Source organism: Microplitis demolitor, chromosome 7 (genome assembly GCF_026212275.2).
Source record: "Microplitis demolitor isolate Queensland-Clemson2020A chromosome 7, iyMicDemo2.1a, whole genome shotgun sequence".
Taxonomy (NCBI): Eukaryota; Metazoa; Arthropoda; class Insecta; order Hymenoptera; family Braconidae; genus Microplitis; species Microplitis demolitor.
In genome coordinates, this window is record NC_068551.1 from 4082498 (window position 1) to 4107376 (window position 24879).

Genomic DNA, 24879 nt, shown 5'->3' on the forward strand with positions numbered 1-24879 from the left:
TTTTCAATGACAACTGTTATAAGTGTCTCAAAATTTTATCAATTGACTAAAAAAAATTATAGTTGACATCAATTAGGAATTGTAACATAAATTTCAGTAAAATTTTGATGTCAATTTTATAATTCAAATTTTCAAATTTATTTACCAAATTTCGTTTGACACCTTATTGATGTCAACTGTAGTTAATTTTTTTCCAAATCAATAATCGACGAAATCGCAACTTTGTTGTCTTTTTTTCAATTAATTAAAAAAAAGTTAATACCGTAGACGGTTGAAAATAATTGAACATTTAAAAAAAGGGGAATATTGTCTGAGAATGCCATTAATATAAAAATTATAAAAACAGTGATATTGATTTATGAAAACCCGTGCTGGGAATAAAATAAAGTTATTGCTGGATCCTCATGTTTTGATATTATTAAAATATTACGAAATTTTTCTAGAATTTCGAGTAACTGAGACCGACGTATATTTTCAAGATACATTATTTCCTCTAGATGATGACGACCGTCGAAGTAACCTTGCCCGCAAAGCTTGTCAAGCAGCATTATGTCTTCTGAGGAAATGGGAAAATTTTCTGATCGGTATTCGAAGATCTCTTCGTCCTTTGGCATCGTGATTGATCTATCGATTCTCATCTCACCAGATATTCCCTTGGGTGTATTATCGTAACTCCAACTGCTGTCGTTCTCAGTACCTCCGTTTGGACTCGAGCAATCTTGACTTGTCGTCTTCTGATAATGAAAAATATATTTAATAATTCACTGCTCTGTGCAGTAAATTCAATTTTCTTAAATCAATACTAAAATAAATGTTTCAATTACTGAAAATTTTTCCCTTACTGACTTTATTTTTCTTAGTCGAGTCCATTTATTTTTCATTTTACAAAAAAATTTATGACTTTTAATAAAAATAAATAATTTTCATTAAATAATTTGAATAATTAACTAACCATTGGATCTCTTCCATCATCTGTTGGCATTAATTGTACATAAGTATGTAATTGTAACAACAAACGATTTTTTAATAACCAAATAATTATTTTAACAATTTGTTGTTGCTGTTGTGGTTGACCTATAGGATTAATCTTTTCGCTTATTGACGTTGGTAATGAAAATTCACTCAAAATCTATAAAAAAAAAAAAAAAAAACTATTATCTAGAATTATTTATAAAATTTTGAATTATTAATTTAAAATTTGAATACTCGGTTATAATTTCAAATCTTAAAATTTTAATTGACATAAAATTAATTTATAATAATTTAAATTAAATTTAAAATTTAAATTTTATAGTAAAAAAAATTTACTTGTAAAAGATTTAATTCAGGAAACTGATCAGTAAATGATTCCATCAGTTGATTAGAAATAACAGCGTCAGGTGAAATTACATAAACATTACTTTCACAAAGTGGGTAAATGACAGTCGCTTTGGCCCAGTAAACAAGATGACCAGTTAATTGAAAAATCTGGGCTAATGATAAATCAGTATCAGCAGCCAAAGTTTGAAGACTTTTTAACGGATTGTACATTTGAATCATACGTTTCAATGCAGGGGATGCATCTGTTGGTAGTGATTCTAATAAATCCACTGGCTCAATTAACAAAAGTAGGCCGTGGTACGGTCTTAAACTATTTAAACATCTGCAATAAAAAACAATAACAAAGTTCAATTACTTTGACCCGTCAATTATCTCATGCAAAATATAAATAAAACTTTTTTACCTATCAATCATTTCAGGGTTCATGATAAATCCTTTTTTGTGTAGCTGATGTACTTTTTGAGGTAGACAAAAATTAACTAGTGTCCATTTATTGATCATTAAATTGACAATACCTGTGTTACAAAGACTATCGAATGCTGATTTTAAATCTTTAGCAAGTGAACTTTTTTTTAGTATTAATTCATATGGCGATTCTTCACCTTCACTTTCCTCTTCAGATCTATTTATTTTTATTTATCATAATAAGTTATAAATATTATATAATTTAATTATAAATAACTTTTGTCATTATCGAGGATAAAATAATTGTCATATTATAACAATAGTAATAATATGCGAACTAAGGGATTAAGTATGAAAGTCGAAGTTTAAAATTAACAAACTATCCTGCAGAAGTTGCTAATTGTTTTTTCTACAAATCCATAAGGCCATGACTCCCCAGAAATATTATAACAATTTGGTCTTGTCTGTAATAAACCAGGATTAGGATCATACAAATTGTTAACTACAACTCAACCATAAAAAATCTATGAGCACTAAGACTGAGAAACAGGATAGCGAATTCAGTTAACAATTATTGTGCTTCCATAAATTTTTTCGTCATTCTTTATCATGTTTTTCAACAGAACTAAAAAATATTGATGATCCTGAAGTTAGGATACAATTAAAAATTTTAGAATTTTTTTTAAACAAATCAATTACAAAAAAAAAACTAAAAAATGCACATGTAGAAAATTAACAAATCTATAAGTGCAATTTTTTTAAATATTTTTTTTTATGGTTTATCGTTTTGAAAAACATCCAAAAACTATTAGACGTCAGCTAACTTCATGATGAAAATATTGTACCATATCACTAATATAAAATGCATTCGTCGGTTTTCTTAAGATTACTCCAGAATCGTGCGTGATAGAAAAATTTGAGGTCCAGATCTGAAAACTAGAAACTTGAGGCTACAATTTGCTTTTTTTGTTTTTTTTTTTTCTATGACCATTTTTAATTGAGTTACAGCAGGTTGAAAATCACCCAAAAATTTCGAATTTTTTTTCTATCCCTTCATTTTTGGAACCAGTGTAGTATATTGTATTATACTTTTATTCCGTGCAGTTTTTTTATTAAACACTACTTTTGTAATTTTTAAATAAGATATATAAAGCCGATTGTCATAAATAAATAAATAAATGAATAATATATAACAATAAGTTTTTTATAGAGCCAAATATGAATAGCGCGCGGAAATTTTTAAATTTTCTTCTATTAAAAAATATATTTTTGTTTAAATTTTCAGGAAAGTTATAATCTTCTTTGTATTTCAAGATTTAAAAAAAAATCAAACTTGATCACAAATTATTTTAAAAAGAATTTATCCGTTATCAGTTTTTTAAAAACTAAATTTGTAAAACAACAAATAGATTTAAAATTTAAAATTATAATTTAAAAAAAAAAAAAAAAATATAAGACTGTACTTTTTCAAACGCACGTGAGGCTCATAACTGATAATAAATATATAATTTATAATTATGATTTCTCTAGGTTATTTTATCCTCGGATAATTAATAAGTACGCGACATATATATAAAATATGACCTTGTTGCTACTTCATCAAGAGTTGATACCATCACTTTTATTTCTTCAGTTAAAAATCCACATCTTTTTTCTTCATGTCTTAGTGTTATACCTAATCTAAAAAAATAAATAAACTATTAATACTTCTCATGTTATTGCCGGATAATTAGCTCTCAATAAAAAAAAAGCTTTACAATTTTAAATTATACATATTACGTAAGCTCAAATGTGCGACGGAATTTTTATTTAAATAAATTACAAAAAACTTTAAGTATCTTTAAAAAAAATATCTACGACATATCGAATGATCATAATAAAAATTATAAATAATAATATACATTAATAGCTAAAGTGTATAAATGATAGTGTAATTTAAAATAATTGTTTTGTTATTGATTAACAATTCAAATGAATTAAAGAATGACCTTTTGCTCAAGTCGTGGTAACACTTGACGACAGACTGATTGGCTTGGGCTTGTAACGCAAATACAACATTAAATAGCATTGATGAATTAACTTCTTTTCCTCTAGATGATGGTATTAATGTCGGATGACCAACGAAACGTACATTATTCAACTTTAATTCAAATTTCATTTCACAAAGCTCGGGTTTAACGGCGAATAATGTTGACAATACTTCATCAGATAATCCAGATAAATTTCCATTTGTTATGTTTGATGTTGGACATGGTAATGACTGTAATTATTAATATCCTATTTAAATAAATTATTTATTCATTTAAATATATCACGTTACTAAAATTAATGCCAAAAGGACATACAGGAGTCGCGTTATAAGTCCGGCTTGTATCTTTTTCTTTTAACCAGACTCGATTTAATATGAGAGGCTCTAAGAGGACTTATAACGCGACTCGACTGTACTTTCATACATTTTTTTGACTTTAGAAAAATCTTTAAAACCAAAAGGGCTTATAATTTTTTTTTCAACTTAATTAAAAAAAAAAATGCACATGTAGAAAATTTAAAAAACTACAGGTGCATTTTTTAAAAATATTTTTTTTTGTAATTTATCTTTTTGAAAAGAATCCAAAAATTGTTTGATGGCTAAATTTAGTATCGTTACATTTTTGTAAACTTATTTTATGACTAAAAATTGAAAAAAAAATTTGAAAGCCACATGGTAAATTATCTGCCCTTTGACTTTCAAAATTTTTTTTCTAATTTTTAGCTTTAGAAAGTCTACAATATAATTAGCAATAAAAAATTATACTCCTTTTTTGGAGTTAACCGTGTCTGATAATTTTTGGATTTTTTTCAAAACAATAAATTATTAAAAAATAAATTTTTTAAATTGATTTGTTGAAAAAAAAAAATTCAAAATTTTTTTTTTGTCTGTTAACTTTAAGTGCGAATGTAGCAGATATATGACAGTTTATATATAAATTTAAAATAGATAAATTAATTAATTAAAATAATTAGATTGAAAAAATATCTAAATACTAATTTTTAAATTTTTATCCTACTTACATATCATTCATTTATTCAAAAATTAAAAATTGCCAATTGTCAGCTACATTTACACTCATATTTCAGGATCATTTCTGGCTCTGAACTTAGTGACTAAACCCTAAAATATGTATAGTATAAAAATATGTCCTTTTAAAATTAGTAACGCGATTTAATAATTATAAATTATACTAACCTGCAATGAATCCTCAGCGATTATTAATGAATAAGGATTTTTTCTTTTTGTACATTGATTCGAATCTCTTTTATGATTATCCATATTCGGATATCGGAATAACATTCTGTCACCTTTACTATCTCTTTTTACCAAAATAATACTCAGTGGATTTATTTCCATATTTATTATCAACTATTTATATTTAAATTATAAATTCAAACTTGAGACTTGACATTTTCAAAAATAACTCCATTTTTTTTTTTCAAATTAAATATTTCTTCAATTTAAAAAGTTGATTGTTATTCAAATATATTATTAATATATAATACTTTTATCACATTATTTTGACAATTAAAAATATAACCTCATTTAAATATCACAATATATATTTAATTAAACAATTATTAGAATTTCAAATTAACAATAACACAAATTAACCTCAAAAAGAATAAAAACAATTTATAAAAATAAAAAACAAAGTAAACAAATGCACTGTCGATTTAAAAATAAAAACTATAAATTGTCATGCACGACATGAATTGTCACGTTGAGAATTTAAAGCAGTATAAAAATACTTAAATAATTTATCGTCCAGGTTAGGCTAGACTGAAGAATTAGCATCACTCTGTCATCTTCTTTTCACTTTCTCCATCTCTCTCATCTTTTATTTCTTTTTTCATAAAAAATAAATAAACTTTTCACACAACTTTGACAGAGATAAAAAGCTTTAAATTTAAAATCCCACTTTTACATCATTAGCCATAATAATAAACGAATAAATACATACAAATGTCATATGTCCATATTTACCACATTGTTCAAATGTATACATACATATATGTAAACAAAATCACATATTATATATACATATATGTTATATATTTACGCATGCATATAGAAACACGCACACACGAGCTTACAATCAAAAGTGAGACAGAAAAAAATATGAAAATAAAAAAAAAGCGGGAAAGAGAGAGAGGTTTAAATTGCGCGCGCAGGTGGCGCGATGTCGGTGCGTCAGAATATCAGTGACTTCTGTCTCGCCCGGGAGAGAGAAACGTCGTCCTCGACGGTTGTCGTTCCTCTTGTTGGTTGTAATTACTACTACGATGGTAATCGTGTATTACATTCAATACAAACCGGGTACTCCATGCTATCGTTTATAATTTACGTAAAACGCCCTCACAAATACCCGGTGCGTTTTATAATATAGACAATTATTTATAATTTAAATAACCTTTCACTTAATATATTTATTTTATTATTATTATCGTTAAATAAATATCTATACGCAGGTACATGCACTTGACAACTTATTGTATATTTTTTAAATTTAAATGTTAAATTAGACAGTTGATGATTATTTATTTACCGTAATATTAAAAAATATTCATAAATATCTACTGGTTAAATAAATAAATAAAATTTAAAAAGTGTAACGTGGGTGTGAAGTGCGAGGGCGGGTTATGGAGCTTTATCCATATCGCGTGTATTTACTTTTGTCTTCATTTATTTTATCATCTTTTATTGTCGGAACGTCAAGAGCATCTGATGGAATCCCTACTGATCGTAAGTTTATTTAATTATTATTTAATAATAATAAATTATATTTTTAATTCATCATTTTATTATTTTAACTAGGTCTTATTTTATAAACAACACTAGTACCTACATGACATTAAAACTATTGAGTAATCCGCTAATTACATAATAGGTCCTATTTTTAAAATTATTATTTTTTCACAGAAATAATTTATATTTCAAATAATTAAAGTTAATAATTTTTAAATACTTGTCCATAAAAAAATGAATTTTTTTAAATTGGCCAATGTCTGGCCTTGTTCTTGTTCTTGTTCGTATTCTTTTTCTTTATTATATATACATATATATTTATTCTTTTTTTTTTTCAATACATTCTTAGGATCATTGTCATGAGCACAAGGGTGACAATCCAATCTCCAATATGTTTTTATATATGTATATATATTTTAACGTCCCCTTACCCGTTGCGAGGGTGGAATAGCTTTAGTTTACTTTTTATTTTCTCCCATTATTTTTTCCTCAAGTTTTATGTTCAGTGGGTTCCTACATCCCCTGAGTTTTTATTTGAATTAAATAAAAATTTATTTCAATAATTCCAGGAAGTACTACAATGCATACAAGTACAAGTACACAATGTCTCTTTGACAATTTACAAAAGCTTTATAGAGATTACATCTGGATTTTTAGTTACTTTATTAAATTCTTCACGTTTGTACTTATATATATTTTTAAAATATATTCAATAGAGCAATCGACTTTGTTTTGTACAAAGGTGCGCTTGTTTTTTGTTTATATACGAGGTATTTTCTGTGCGCATGTTACATACTTTTTTTACTATCAACTATGGATAGATGTTATGATGTATATTAATTTATATACGTCTATATTTTATATCTATGTACGAGCGCTAAAGCAAAAGATGAAGTTAATACGCTTTTTATATATTTTTTTTGTACGATGAAAGCCAGATAGTGCAAAATGAAAGAGAATGGATGGAGTAAAAAAATATAAAATAAAGCATGGGATGAGCAAAAGTGCTATCTCGGTACAATCTTTATTCGTCGATGAAAAGTTAAGCTTTAAAGTTATATTTTATATTGTATAGTATATATATATATATAGGAAACCGTGTCATTTGACAGGAAATTTTTTTATACCCGCGGTCAAAAATCATTTATTTAGATTGTTAACATTCAAATTTTTTTCCCGCTTAAATTTTTAAATTACAGAAATTTAAAATGACAGTAACAAAATTACGGGGGTGAAAAAAATATTCTGTAAAGCTAATTGAAGCATTCAAAATTTAATCTTGGTATTTAAATAATAATTTCAATATTTTTTTAAAGCTGATAATTTCATGCTCTATATCACAATACAGCATTTAAACGATCGATGAAACTGAAAAATATTTTTAAATGGTAAATAATAATAATAAATAAAGTAAAATTATTTGTTTTATATTTTTTGGCGCGAATTTTTTAAATATTATTTGGAGTAGAAATTTGTTTGTTAATGACAAATTACTTTTTACAGCAAACATGAAAAATAATTTGGTACACAGTTTAAAATAACGACGCTGATTAGTTGACATTTGAAAATTTTAGTGTTTTTAATTACTGTTCATTACCATTAGCAAAATCATTACTCCGAAGAGGAATTTATTTTAAAATTAAAACTCCGAATTTACTTCGTAAGTGGAGTAATTTTTGTTTAAAACTCCGAAACTTGACGGAGTAAATTTGAATTTAAATAAAAATCCGTAATCACTCCAATTTTTTAGTGTCCAAAATATACAGAAATTTTTTAAAAAATGATTCTGAAGTTAACAGACAATTAATAATTTCGGATTTGTTTTTCTAAAAATTAATTGCAAAAAAAAAAAAAATCTAAAAAATGCACATGTAGAAAATTTAAAAAACTACAAGTGCAATTTTTTCACATATTTTTTTTTTTATAGTATATCGTCTAAAAAAAAATCCAAAAATTATTAAATGTCTGCTAACTTTAGTATCATTTTTAAAAATTCTTCGCGCGCGCATTTTTTTTAAATTTTATACCTGTCAGTATTTATTGTGTCTATTAAAAATGAATAAATATTTTTAATGACTGCTACTTTTGGCATCATCTAATATATATATATATATATATTTATGTAGATGTAAAAATTAATGACGAAAAAATTAAAACTCAACGAACTCTTTTACGTGTTAGATATAATTTCATAGAAAACGTATACATGACGTTTGAGTTGTTAAGTAGACGGTAATAAAAGGCGGTTTTTTTATTTAGAGGAAAACTAATTGGTGATAATTTGTGTGTAAACACTCCTCGTCTAAACCAATTAGAAGAGCGTGGAAAAAAATATATAGACGTAATAAAGTCTTGATGTAATTTTTTAAAACTATTTATCAGATAAAAATAAATGTATCTACACATATATTTGTACATGCGGTGTTAATTGTAAATAAATATGTAGATATACTTTTCGGTGACGATATTATCGAGATGATTAATAGTTAATTAAATATAACTGTTGAATTATTAAAGAGATAGTTTTAGAAATAAAAAAATGTGAGATAGAATCGATAATTGAACTCTGGGTTAAAAAATTCATCGCTACATGGCTTCGTTATTAACTTTTATTAAACTCAAATTATTTTTGATAAAGGGATGACTAAAGGACGGGATTTATTTTTAATTTATGAACGTTTATATTAATTAATATTCATTTACGAATTTTTAATACCACAATTTTTTTATTGAATTAAGTATTTAATTTATCCTACATTTTATTTTTTATTGGATGTGTTTATTTTCGTGCTTTACTGACGGGCTTTTACAATTTATGTTTGTACAATTATTTTGTTTGACAACATTTGTATTAAAAATTTTTTTTCAATGATAGTTATATAAAATGACAGGTTTTTTTTTTATTAAAAATAAAATTCCAGTGAATGAAACAAAACAATTTAAATTAAAAAATAAATTTTACCGTGAGTTGTTTTAAATTATTGAATAGAGTGCAAGTCCTGTCGTTGGACGTTTTAATTTTTTTAAAAATCAAATCGCGGGATGGCAATTGTGGAAAAGTTAACAAAGAAAAAAAAATCCCGTAAAACGCTGCTGTCAATCACAAAAAGCACGATTTTAATTGAGATAAAATCTTTTTTTTCTGGTATAAAATGTCAGTTAATGCCATTTTATTTTTAAATGTTTGTATAGTAAATGTCATGAAAATGAAAAAAATTTTCACATGCTAATTTAATTAAAAGTTTATGACTTCGTTTTTTTATTGCATAAAATTAATTAGTTCAAAAGGATGTAATATAGAAAAAAGTTGATGTTAAAATGCCAAAGGACGATAAAAAAATATTAAAATGTTTTTCTTTTTTCATTGCTGCACTTGTAGGCGTAATTGGAAAAATGTATACGCTTTTTTGAATTAATAATGGCTTGAAAAATACTAATTAATTACATGCCCTCCCTGTATATATTTAATGCAGAAAATAAATTATTTTAAAAAATCCAAAGCTTCTGCCAAAAAAAAAGATATCGAGTCAAAAAAATATTTTGAAAGACAAATTTTTTCGAGAACTAAGTCAATATTTTCTTGAGCCAAGAGAATTTGTCTTAGTCAGAGGAAATTTCTACTTCATCTGAAAAAATTTAGTTTCCAAAAAAATTTTCTTTAATCAAAAATATTAACTTTCAGTCTTTTTTCTATTTTTATTTTTTTAAAACTACTGAAAAAAAAAACTTCTGGAAAAACAAAATTTTCTTAAGTAGATCAATGAAAATTATTAAATTTTTAATTGCAAATTCAAAATTGAAAAATCATTTTCTTGACAGAAGAAAATCTAAATTTATTTACAGTTTTTCAAAAAAAAAAAAAATTGCATATCTCGAGTTGAGCTCAGATTTCTTCGATTAAAAAAATGATTTTGAATAAAATCTTGAAATTTTGGCGCTAAAAATATATTGGACTGAAAATTTCCAATAGTATAATTTCTTATAAGAAGAAGATCCAATATTTCTCAAAATTGTTTTTTCTCTCAGATAATTTGGTCAGGTCACTTTTAAATACAATGAGATTTTAATTTTGATAGCCACTTCTAATTCTCATAAAACGTTTTTCATTCAATTGATTTATTCTGAAGCTATCGTACGACAAAAAATATGCATATGTCAAAAATAACTTTACTTTAATAGCGCGAAGTTTAAAATTCATTATTTAATTTATAAATTAAATTAAATTTTCATCAGAATACTCCAGTTTAATACTGATAAGTATGACAAGTTTATTATTTCATTAAATTTTTTTATTCATATTTTTTATGACTCAGAAATCGATAATTAATTTTACACCGAGTAATATGAGCATTAGCTGTTTAAATCGAACGTGGCTAGACACCGATTGATTTTTTATTGGAATACATTAAAGAAAGCAAACATCAAGCGACTGAAATCACTTTACTTGACACTTAATATTTTTTTTTATCCAAATATCTGCACTTACAAATAAGATTATAATTAATTTTTAAAAACTACACATATATATAAAATTTAAAAACTCATTATTTAAATTTTTCAACAATAAATCTTTTGTTATCTTGAATTGGATGGACTGTTTCTTTGATGAAGGTTAGCTTAAATATTTACTCATGATTTAATACGTTCCTTATTTGTATAAAAAAAAAAAAAATTCAAAAGCTTTATGTTCACCGAGATCAAACATATCAATATCTTATGTAATGCTTCTCGAGTACCATAAGGGCATGCGTAATTAATATGCTCATCTCGCTCTTAACACGGAAATGAATTTAAAATAAAAAAATTAATTTAAAAAAAAAATAATTAGCAAAAATAATTTAAATACAAATTATAAAAAGATGGGCTAATTAAAAATAAAAATTTTTTTTAAAAAACTACTATACAAATTTTTTTTTTGTCATTATATATTCACTTTGTATGTAACATATACAAGAGAATAATGAACGTAATTTGCTAGGCTTAAATATTTATAAATGTTTAAATAAAGTTTATTCTACTGATGAACACATTAATCAACCATGAGTTGGATCATAAATGAACTGAATTTATAATATATGGTAAATTTAACAATATATACATAAATATAAAAGTTACCTTTGTATTTTAGGGTGTAGAATTGTAACTTGTCAGTATATATTTGTATCAAATTATCAGAACAAGGGAATATTGGTTCGTATATATATATATATGTATATATATATATATATATATATATATATATATATATATATATATATATATATATATATATATATAGTGTCATTTTACAATACACTAATTTTCAATCCATTTATAAATTCTATTTACCAACGAGCTTTGTCTCTTTTTTTTTTTTTATTTTATTATTATTATTATTATTTTTTTTTTTTTTTTTCAAATCCATGAATGATTGAAATCGAACACAGTATTGTTGTACAGAATAATTTATTTTACCCTCGATAAATAATTAATGTAATACGTCAGGAATACGTCCATCGGACATTTGAGATTTAAAAATAAAATTAATACTGCAGGTATAGTACGTATACGTATGTAATAAATAAATTAACTTAACATGATAGCGTACTTATATATAATAGTGTTATACACTGGTAGAATAATAAATTATATATTTATAATACATAATATAAATATCTATATATTTGTGTGCGATATTGTGCTAAATAGTTTAAAGAGGTTGGAAAGTGCAAATTTGATGGATTTTCAGTTTTTATATATTTTTATTTTATTTATTTAAAAAAAAAAAAAGTGCTAGAATAAATTCACGCTCGGGGAAAAGTTGAGGGCAAAGAATCGTATCGTGGCAGTTACTCTCCGGAACTGAACTTGCTTTTACTTTTTTACTCTCTTTCCTTTTATATATTTCTTTTTTTTGCTTTTATACTCAAACTCCCCCGCGGGCTTATTAGACTTGGTAATATGGGCCATCGAAAATTCTAATTACCAAGTACATTTCGAGTTTTATTTCTATAGATTTTATCGATTTGGACATACATACATGGAAAAAAATTAGTGTTTGAAATCATAATCTGAACCCGGGTGTCAATATGGAGAATTTAAACATTTAAATAATAAATTTTATGTGTCGTAAATTTTCTAAGGATCAGTATGAGTCTGAAAATCGAGGCGGTTTTTACAGAATGAAAATAAAAAAATTAAATGAAAAATAAAAAATCAACTGGATCCTGATCTCCGAAAATTACAGCCTCTTAAGCCAACTTTCAGCAGTCAATTTACATCGAAATTTCTCATTTTCGTTGCGCGAAAAACGTTCCGATCTTTAGATACAAATATCAATTACGATTTTTAAAGTTCAAATACGCGGAAAAAACGGAATATTAAAAATTAATAAATAATAGTAAAAAGTAGAATCTGTTATTAATAATTAGTACTATTATGTGCTTAATGCAAAGTAGTTTACTAATTTTTGTAGATTCCTAAAAACTACTATCAATTATTTCAAAAAGTAAATAAATATTATTACTTTTAGGTATAATACGTGACTTATTAGTGAAGGTTAATTAATTTATGACATAATCTATTAAAAAGTAATGATTGGTCAAATTAAGAATTGCTATCTTAAATACTGAGTTTTCCAGCCGAAAATTGAAAAAGTTACAAACTTTTATTTTATAAATTCGATATCACTGATCAATTATCAGCTTAAAATATCATTCATTCATCATTATAAATTAATTTACAATATACATAAATCGAATGAGTGGTAAATAATAAAATGAAAAATTAGTATACTAGATACTGATTTTGTTGCTTATAAAAATACCGAAAATTTTTAACTCTTATTTTATAAATTCTATTCCATTGACTAATAATTAATATAAAATGTTATTTATTCGTTATTATAAATTAATTTATTATATACATATATCGAATAATTGGTAAATAATAAAATGAAAAATTCGTATACTAGATCTTTATATATTAATATGTACGTTTACTAATTTTTCGGTTGCTCATTTTTAAAATTTTTCTATGTTTATTTGAATAGTAATAACTGCAGATAGCAATTTATCGATTCTTTTTCATATTAATTTTAATATACGAAATTACAAATTTTGCACTTCTGTGTATCAAATTTTAATATAAATAATAGCCATTTTGTAATATATATAATGATCCTGGTTTGATATTAGTGTCAAATATTCTAATTTTAAGTTGAAAATAAACTACAAATTATTCAAATTTTGAGAATCATTTTTTTCCGTGTATCAATTTTTGTTGCATAGACAATAAATTTTCATACTTATCCTATAAACATTCACGTTTTAATCATAAATAAAATAATATTTAAAATGATCATTTTTACTGATCACTTTATCATTATATTACTTATCATTCTTAATTTATACAGTTAATTTTTCTCGATGCATTTAATGCTAAACAAAAAAAAATATTGGAGTACATATTTTAATATATATTAAAACCCAACGATTTTTTTTTTAAACCAAATAGAAAATATTTAATTAAAAAAGAAGTTTCATAAATTTTCTCAAGTACTAAATAAATAAATTTGAATACACCATCACTTTAATTACTTTTTCACAAATAAAAATAAAAAAAATTTTTTTTTTTATTATTATTATTAATAATAATTTAAAGAATAAAAACATTGGGAATTTTTTTAGTTGACTGAAACAATAATAAGTAATAGAAGAAAAGAATAAATAAACTTTTAAAAGTTAAATTGAATAAAATACAATTATACTTGAACTTTGAAATTTTTTTTCAACGAAATCTTACGATTGGTTTTTTTTTTAAAAATAATTTCCGACGTCTATCATTATATAAATTTTAAATTTAGTTTGTTTATGACTCTGATTATAAATTGAGTACATTTATTTATATAACAGAATAAAATATAAGTCAAGAGTTTGGCAGAGTCGAAAAGTTTAAATTTTGTCAACAAAATTGTTATTGAAAACAAACAAAACTTGTTTTCGATAGTAAATTTTAGTTTATGTTCCTATATATTATAGAATTGCATTTTATGTATCAGTATATGTATTTATATTTAATAAATGTATAAATACATATTAATTATTACGATATTTCAAATAAATATGAAAACCGTGCAAGTTTAGAGTACCCACGTGTATATTGACATAAAAAGTCAAGTGATCTAAATACACGAGGGGCCACTAATACTTACACTCTTGAATTACAATGATAATATGCACATACATATACATATATACATATATGAACTGATGCACACGTTTTCCTCTCGAAAGAAGAAACTCATTTGCACTAGATAGATGGCGACACCAAGTGTATTTTGCGCAGTTGCTTTATTGGATCGATAACTCTTGACACTTCTTGTATTGAGTATCGCTAAAATTTTTAAAACTCTTAATATTTCCCATTCCTGCACTGTCGGCAATAAAGATTTTTTATGCTACGATTTTTTGCAAATGGAAAATCTCTAGAAAATAAATTTTTTTTATTTTTTTTTTTCAAAATAAATTAAATAAATAATTGCACTGTTAAAAATTGGGAGTAAATTCAAATTTTATATAAATCCGAATTCACTCAGTTCCGAAGTTTTTGAGAAAATTACTCCGCATACGGAGTAAGTTTGGAGTTTCTTTTTCGGTGGAGAGATTCGGAGTAATCTGGATTTTATTTAAATCCGCATTATCCAATTTGGACTTTTAGAATTAAAATACTTCCCGGAGTAAATTTGACTCCGAACTGTACACTAAGAAACTAGTGGAGTAAATCCAGAGTGAAATTCACTCCTGAGGGAGTTCAATATTTAAATTCCGAGTGGGAGTGAATGCGAATTTAAATAAAATCCAGATCACTCTGAAATAACTCCTCTAAAAAAACAAACTCCCTATTTACTCCGCAAGAGTAATTTTTTTTAAACTTCAGAACGAGTGACGGAGTGAATTCGGATTGATTTAAAATCCATAATCACTCCAAATTTTTTACAGAGTAGTTTCGATATTAAAATAAACTCCATAGTGAATTTTACTCCGAGATCAAATAAATAAAGTCCCACATTTACTCCGCAATTTTTTTAGTGTAATCCATGCTTAAGAAAAATAATTTTCATGTAACATAAAATAAATAGTAATAATTATTTATCTTTTTATTTCCAGCTCAAAAAGTTTGTCCCCTGAGACAATTTCAATGTAAAAATGGTAATTGCTTACCTATGCCGTGGGTTTGCGATGGTGCAGACGACTGTAAAGATAACTCGGATGAGATTCCAAGCATATGCAAACGTAAGTATAACTTATATACATATATATAGCTATCTTATATCTTACTCGGTAAATTATGCATACATTTATTTATATAACATAAAATAAAAAGTAACAATGAACTGAATATTAGTTTCTACATCGTTTAGCTAAAGCTTCTTGTAAAAGCTTGTTCAGCAAACAAAAACAAACTTGATAATTATCATGTTCTTTTATTATTATAATTTTTTTTATTACATGGATTGTAGTCGTTATTAAAGAAAACTCTTGTACACACTACAAATACAAGATCTTTAATAAAACACGGTAGCTAGAGCTAAAGCTTTTCAGTCTAATGTATTACTGCTGTCGATGACCCATAGGAATATTTAATTTAACGAGAGAAGTGCAATAAAGAAGCGCACTTGAATGAACGAGTAAGCTTTCGTTTATTCATACCTCACTTAACCCAAATCGACCTTTTGAAAAGCACCTTTATTTAATTTTTCATTATATATAATATAACTCTTGCGGTTTTTTTATTTTATTTTTACAACATACTCTTTGTTCAATTTTACTTATTAAATAAATAATTGTACATAGACTCGATACAAAACTTTAAAAGGCTCACATATTAATTTTATCGAGTATAAATTATTTTTTACTTGAGTTCCTATAATGTTATTTAATCCGATTATATATATTTAAGTTTTTTCATATTTTTTAGGACTTAAGTATTCTAGTGCTTAGACTTATATTTATTTTACTGAGATAAAATAATAAAAATTATCAAGTAGAAATAATAATAATAATAATAATAATAATAATAATAATAATAAATTGAAGGTTTTTCGGTTCCATTCTATTATTACATAGAATTTACTCCGAAAAAATTTATTTATTAATATAGTTATTATTAAATTGTCATATAAATATATATGTATACATTGTAAAAAGAGTGGTGTTAAAATGAAATTACATTGTTGTAGGAGGCGTAATTCGGCGGTGTTAAAATACCGGTGTAAAAGCAGAGTAAACTACGTCCGCTTGGAGTTTTAATTTTAAAAATTATAAAACACAAAAAATGTCAGTTCTTTATGAAAATTAATAAAAAAATATAATTTATTAACAAGTATAGTGATCGAGAAAGTAAAAATATTCACGAAATAAAATATTTTAACACCGGTACAGAATATTCACACCGGCGGCGGCGTTATTTTCACACCGATTTCGGTATTGAAATTTAACACCGCCGATTTTAACACCTACACCGCTTGGACACCCCGGTGATTTTTTACAGTATACAGTTTATATTCGTGAAGGTCCTAGATTTTTCAATTTAATAAAAAAAAGACACCAAAATTGAATGAATAGTAGGTCATCTATGCCAAAAATATAAACATGTCCATGCGCAGTACAAAATATAATAGAAAAAATAATAACAATATTAATATTAATCTATTTAGCAATATTGTTATTAAGAAAAAAATTCAACAATATTTTGCAAATGTATCTATAAATAGAATTTGCATAGTATTGACATGATTTCTTCATAATTTTTTAAAGCTTATTTTTTATTATCTCTTCCGGTAATTTATTATACATTTTAATGTGTCGATAGATCAATAATAATCTATATTTAGCAATATTGCTATTTACAAAAAAGCAACAATATTTTAAAAATATATTTATATATCAAATCTGCATATTAGTCTTGACATGATTTCTTTATAATTTTTTAAAACTTATATTATTTTATTTTTTATCTCTCCCGGTAATTTATTATATATTCGAAAGCTTAAATAAATTAATAATAATAATAATAATAATAATATTACACTAAAGGGTATGAAAAAAAATAAAATATATAAAGAGTATACTTAAAAATCTTTATCAACAAATTAATACGCATTAACGTTTAACGTTCTACTTTAATAGCTTCATTTCATCAGGTTATCTTGGTACAAGAGTCGAGGATCCGACCTTTCACTCTTTGTTTCTTGTCTTTTCTTGTCTCTATTCTATAACTCTCTACTATAACACAGACTATTAAACACTACAAACAGTTAAATACAAATTAATTTTATAAATTCTCAACAACCCGCATCATTACTACATACAACACCACACTCAGCAATTACTACACATCACACTAATCTACAATTATAAAATATCCATTTATTTTATACAGTCTTCAAAAACTCTTGTATCCTTAAAAGCCATTTCCTTTTTATACCCAATCTCCAGTCCCCAATTTATACATTAATCTGATATAATAAAACAAACAAGAAAAAAGATTAAACAAATAATGAAATGTAAGATAAAGCCAAAACCAAAAATAAAAAAATAACTAAAACCAGAGGAAGAACAACTATTACAATCAAAAGTCTGAGAACCAATCAATATACTTCTTACATTCCCAGACAATTCTCTGAATACCATCTTACTCCGTGTATATCTCAAACATGATGAAAGGTTCCAGGTTCCAGTTTGTAAGGCGTCTTTATGTTACTTTTCTTGTTTTTTCTTTCTTATTTTAATTCCAAAGTTCGACATATATACGTGTATATATGTGAAGTGCATCGCGCAGCCTCTTGGAGATGTTGCATCAGACAAAAGTAGTCACGCCCTTTAGCCTTCGTTTTTCTCTTTTTTCTCGATTCTTTATTTTCTCAATTCTCGTTCTTGTATTCAGTATCATTATTGATAATCATTTTCTACACCGACTTGTTATATGTTTATTTAAGCTGATCATCGGCTCCACCAGTTTATCCTCAGTCTTTATCATCTAGAGATCTGTTATCTCTGTATTATATCAATGGGAATTAGTGAAGGTTGAATGAGGATCAATTGTTGTATCAGATTTAGAGCTGATGTCCACGCGATCTATCATCAATATGATATATGCTTTCGGTTGACAATAGGTATTTAATTTGGTGGTGAGTAAAGTACAGAGAGTATTGAACATTGAGTATGGCCCTTTTGTGTCTTGTCTATTCTCATCTGCTGTCCGTACGTCTCTTGTATGCTACCTCCTGGCTATTGTAATTCATAGTGCAAGGCCTGGCAATGTTGACTGTTGCATCAGAGACTGGTTATCCAGCTCCCTGGTGGCGTTTATATCTTTAGTTACACAGGGTATATATTAAAGTAAGGTGCACAGCCACTTCAATACATATACAAAATAATACTAGTACTACACTTATATATATGTATGTGTACGTATATATATTGCTGTATACTTGACTACACTAGGTAGCTAAGTCGTCTCAATACCATACCATATAATTACGGTGAAAGCCAACAGAGCATACACGACACGTGTATTCATAAGACCAGAAACACTGAACAGAGTCAAGTCATCAGGTGGCTTTGTCTTATATATATATATATATATATATATATATATATATATATATATATATATATATATATATATATATATATATATATATATATATATATATATATATATATATGTATATGTTCTGTTCATACATTTGACTCGATTTACACTGAATTTTGAAGCATTTGGATTTGGAAGTTATCATGGATTTTAAAATGAAAATTTTGATATTTTTTGAAATTTATCAAAACGGGATATTTTATATAGATTGTAGATGACCATCGATATGTCTGTGGACATACTATTGCGGTTAAAATATTTCCGCCAGCCAAACAAGTTATATTTTGTAATCACTTGATTGGTTGTTGGGTTCACCAATATAACTTCCGGCAATATATTATTAAATGATTGATAGAATGCGACACTAATTATTAATTGCTATTTATTATATTTTTTAACTTCCGTAAATTTTAATATTATTATTATTATTAGATTGTATTTTTTGTATTAGAGTTAATTTTTTTTCAAGAACACACCTGTTCCAAAAACGTACATGACAGTCAACTTTCAAAATTGAGACAATTCTGAACTTTGACGTTTTTTGAAATTTGAAAAAATTATAAAGTAAACAATTTGCAACTCGTGTTTTTTCTGCGCGTTTTTTATTATTTTTTGAACAAAAATAATTTGATATACAATTTTTTGGGTTTGAAAAACGTAAAAAAATGAATTTTGAATATTTTTGACTCTTACTTGAATTATTCGGGTATAAGGCAAAAAAATGAAAATGATTTGAAAATATTTTTGAGCAATATTTGACTTTTACTAGAAATTTTTGAGAACGTCAGTTTTTTTTTTTTTGGAATTTTTGATTTGTGCAAAAGTAGTCCAAAAAACGAGTGATTGGAACTAAATATGAAACTCACAAATTTGTAAATTCAAATAATTTTTGCTGAAAAAAATTCAAAAAAAAACCCGCGAGAAAAGTCCATGTTAGTTGAAAGTTTCTGATACTTTTAATTACTTTAAAATTCAAAAATTGTTCAACTAAACGTTCAGAATTGTCTTAATTTTGGAAGTTCACTTTCAGGAACAATTTTGAAAAGATTTTTTCGACACGGGCATTGATATACTTATTTGAAATGTAAGATTTAAATTTACAACGTAATTTTTTTTATTTTTTATCTCGAGTTTAATATTTTACTAAATTTTAAACTAAAATGGATTTTAAAAAATTTATTTTAAAATTAGATAAGAAACACTCGGGCTATCGTAATAATTTTATAATTTTATTCAGTATTTAAAAAACTTTATAATTATTATTTTTATTTTTATAGCTCTTCGTAATACTGTTAGTGAAAAGTATCTAAATTTATATTATATCTAAAACTAAAAAGAAAAATTCTGTCTAAATTCAATTAACTTTATTCGCATTTTTTTTTATAATTATAAAACTATTTCAAAAGTTTATGTCATCAGTATATTTTTATTTTCTACAACTTATATATATAATTTTAAAAAATATATTTAATTAGTTAAATAATTCTAATAATTACTTGTTACTTGATAAAATTACGACTTGAAACTTTACAAAAAAATTCATGCAAAGCCGGTTAGTTTAAAATATTTATTCCTTATGAAAATTTAAAGATTTAAATTATTGAGTTTGTTTGAAAGTTAAAAAAGTAAATACTTAAATATTTATGGACTAAATAAATGTGCAGGTACTAAAACTTAATAAAATATTTATTGAGTTTATGAGTTGAGAAATTAGTTTATGATTTTTTTATTATTAACTAACAAAACTCTTTGAATAAAAATCAATGATGCTACAGCTTAGGAATTTATATGGATAATTTATATGGAAACTAAACTATAACGGCATTTTAGAGCCATTTAGAGAAATATATATGACACTACATATACTTATTTGGTAGACTAGTTGTCATAGTATTTAATTCATCAGTACTTAGTATGTATACTAGAATAGATTGAGTATTTGAATAAAAATAATTTTATAAATGTTATAATTTTTTCAAAATACTCTTGATTATTTTTATAATTTTACGGTCAGTAAAAAATTATTTGTTGAAATTAAAATGAATCAAATGTTCAAAAATCGATTCACGCAAATTTTATTTTATATTTTATTACAATGGCTTATATGTCATTAATATCATCACACATATATGTGTTGATAATCAAATATTTAATCAATCCAATTTTAGTAATAATTACTAATTATTATAATTACTAAAAGCATATGATTTAATTAACAAAAATTATTCAATTTTAATTGTTATAAATTATTCTGTCATAAATATAATGATAATCAATCGTGTATAAAAATATATGATACATTTATTTAAAAAAAAAAAAATGATTCTTAAGCTCCAAGAACTTGAAAACGTTATTACTTGTAAAGTTTTGAACTCATCAAACTCAAAAAACTCGATTTCACTGCAAAAAAGTAATTTTTTTCAGACAGTATTTTTGGAATAAATCGACTGAGTCACACGAGCTCTGCGGTGACCGAAAGAAATTTTTGAGACTTCGCTTTGATTAAATTTCGAAGCAAATCGGTCGGGTGGTTTACAAATTTTGTAATGAAATCTGAAAAAAAACTTTGATTTTTATTTTTAAAATAACTTGGAACACTCGGCTGGTTGAGTTTAAAATCTATCAACTTTAGGTATTGATGATCTTCGATTGCCGCAACGAATGTTCAAATCGTTTGATTCGTTGCGAAGATATCGTACGACAAAAATTAGTTTACACAGACGAGGAGTGATGTTTATCTAAAAATAGTCAGAATAGTTTCCTGAGACCTCAAAACATCGACTTCTGATGAAAACTCGAGTTTTGTAAATCGGACCGAAATCAATAACTTCCCTTTTATTGAAAATTTTAAATTTTAAGCGGGAATACGGAAAAAAGAGGTGGAAAAATGTTTGCACTGTAATAATTGAGTCTACTTTTTGTAATGAAGTAATTACAGTTATAGATATCAAATTTTACAGTTTTTGATGTATTTTTAGTTAAACGAAACTTTCTTATGAATGAAACGCTGTTACAGACTGAAAAAAGTCTTATATCGACGTTCTAATTAGCAAATGGTCTAACTCCATTTCAGAAAATCTTCCATTTACACGAAAAAAAGGAAGTTAAAAATTTTTTTTCATCTAAAAATTAATTCCACATCTAGTATATGTATAGTATTTTTATCAAGGTTACTCAAATGATTTTTTCTCTGACTATTAGTATCTGAAAATTGCACACAATCACTTACGAAAAATAATCAATTAGACACTTTGCTAATTAGAACGTCGATATAGAATAAAATTTTTAGTTGCAAAGTAGAGGGACTTTGCTGATATTTGAAACGGTAATTTTTCCATAAAGTAAAAAATTTGGCCCACTTCAAAATAGTATTTTCCATTAAATATTCAAATAAATTTTTCTTACAATTAATCGTTTTTACATAAAATATATTTTTATGATTAATTATCACAATCGAATGAAAAATTAAAAATAAATTAAAATACCGCGAAAATTCAAAATTAGTGACATTTAAAATTTATAAAATATATAAAATTTAACTCGGACTTTTATCGAATTTTTTTTTACTGATATATACATTGATAAATATACCAATATGTTAGTTTCATTCAATGTAATGCAACGTTCACCTATTAATTTATGGATTAAACGTATCTTGATTCCACCCCCATTGTGTTTTGACGACAAACACGATCGGTTTTAATTCCATTTAAAATGTCCTTGTCGTAAAAAAATATCGACCCCGACTCTTGTGATCTGGCTTGCAACCTACAGTACGTCATACGATTAATGACGCAATATTTTTCATCTGCGAATCATTCAATCTAAATTAGTCATCACACATTTACAAAACTCTGACACGTGTCGAGCAATTCAATTGATTGATTAATAAATTTGATTATCTTTTTTAAAACAAATATTTGTTCTTTTTTTTTTTTTTTAATTATCGATTCCATTTAAATACAAGTTAATAATAAAATACTTATATAAAATTAATAAGTTTATTATATTAAAAATTTTTACTGAAAATTTATTTTTAAAAACAACAATTGTATGTTTGAAATAACTTCTACTTTGTTGTAAATATTAAATAAATTTTTAAATAGTAATAAAGTATGAGCTTTTGGAAACAAACCAACGGAACAATGTCTTAAAAAATAAAGTCTCGGTACACTAAGCCAAGAATTCATAAGAATGCTGTTATACAATGCATTACTTTTATGAAGTATCTACACAAAAATACCCTTATATTTAAATTGTTTCTTTTAATATTTTTCTTGCTCTTTTCATCTTATATTTTCTTTGTTTGTATAACAAAAAAATAATTAACTTTACTTCGACATGTTTTTATTTAATTAATTAAAAAAATTCAATTTCATTTTTTTATTTATTACATTAATATATATATATATATATATATATAAATATATATTTTTGTATTATTTTAAAATGTAAGAAAGAGAAATCTTCACGTAAACGGGTCATAATATTCCCTTAAGAAATTTGTACGAGTTGCTCATGATTTCTCAGAATTACGTCGGATGAATTTCTTGAAGTGACCTACTGATGTACAGTTTATAAGACATTAATAATATTTAATTTATCAAGTTTCTTTCATTTTCTTGACACCTTGTCATCCGATATTTCTTCAACTAGATGATAAAATTACTAAAAATCAATTTTAATTTATTTACATTAATGCAATTTCTTAAGTTATTTCTATTTTATATTTTAGGAAATTGTTATAAAATAAAAGTTATCTATTCATAAGGATTACTATTTGAGTATATATATTTTAAGTAAAGATCGATATATATATATATATATATATATGTATTATAGCTTTTCTTAGACTCAGTGTCTCATAAACATTGATTTTATCATTTTTATTCATTTCAACCAAGCTTTATATATTAATACAATGTCATAAAATATAATAAATATATGTCCCATTATCTACAATGTTAAATAGTATAACAAAGAAAAAGCTTACGCTGGTATTAAAGTTTCAGTGTAACTTTATCTTGTTATCTAGACATTACATCCCTAATTAAAATATAAAAAAAAAAAAAAAAATGATAATTGAAGTCAATGGGCAATAGGTAAATTGTTATTTTTGATTGTAAATTATGTATTTTTAAAAAATTAAATTTCTGTGTTTATTTACTGTAAAAAATTTGTGGAGTGAACGTTTACTTAATTTTCTCGGAGTGAAATTTACTCCAAAGGAAAGTTTATTTTAATTTTGAAACTCGGTTCAGAGTTAAATTTACTCCGAAGAGGTTTAATATTGAAACTCTGATTCAGAATAAAATTTACTCCAAAGGGGAGTAGTTTATTTTAATATTGAAACTCTGGTTTAAAGTGAAATTTACTCCAAAGAGGTTGATTTTAATATTAAAATTCCGCCTCAGAGTAAAATTTACTCCGAAGGGGAGTTTATATTAATTTTGAAACTCCGGTTCAGATTTAAATTTACTCCAAAGGGGAATAGTTTATTTTAGTATTGGAATTCTGGTTCAAAGTGAAATTTACTCCGACAGGGAGTTAATTTTAATTTTGAAACTCCGGTCCACAATAAAATTTACTCCGAAGGATAGTTAATTTTAATTTTGAAACTCTGGTCCACAATAAAATTTACTCCAAAGGGGAGTTTATTTTAATATAAAAACTCCGAATCGGAGTAAAATCCGCTAAAAAGAAACTCTAAATTTACTCCGTATGCAGAGTGATTTTTT

General features: G+C 25.0%; 2 protein-coding genes across 4 annotated transcripts in view; one reads left to right on the forward strand and one right to left on the reverse strand.

Annotated features, from left to right (window-relative positions):
- Positions 1–250: 250 nt before the first annotated feature.
- On the reverse strand, positions 251–5849 carry LOC103577065 (GATOR complex protein NPRL3). Of its 2 annotated transcripts, XM_053740581.1 has the most exons (8): positions 4952–5041; positions 4777–4876; positions 3714–3985; positions 3310–3405; positions 1724–1942; positions 1309–1642; positions 953–1129; positions 251–734 (listed from the first exon to the last, which is right to left on the reverse strand). In XM_053740581.1, the coding sequence occupies exons 3-8, from the start codon at positions 3881–3883 to the stop codon at positions 357–359; spliced, it is 1374 nt and encodes a 457-aa protein (XP_053596556.1). In that variant the 5' UTR covers positions 3884–3985; positions 4777–4876; positions 4952–5041; the 3' UTR covers positions 251–356. The 2 variants fall into 2 exon arrangements, with proteins under 2 accessions (XP_053596556.1, XP_053596555.1); XM_053740580.1 differs by lacking the exon at positions 4777–4876 and having other exon boundaries at positions 4952–5849.
- Positions 5850–5982: 133 nt separating this feature from the next.
- Positions 5983–24879, forward strand: part of LOC103577066 (very low-density lipoprotein receptor) — a 35624-nt gene continuing 16727 nt past the window's right edge. For both annotated transcript variants that reach the window (XM_014440247.2, XM_008557562.3), the window contains exons 1-2: positions 5983–6502; positions 15652–15777. In XM_014440247.2, the coding sequence (XP_014295733.1) occupies positions 6400–6502; positions 15652–15777 (229 nt within the window). In that variant the 5' untranslated portion in view covers positions 5983–6399. The remainder of the gene's footprint in view (positions 6503–15651; positions 15778–24879) is intronic.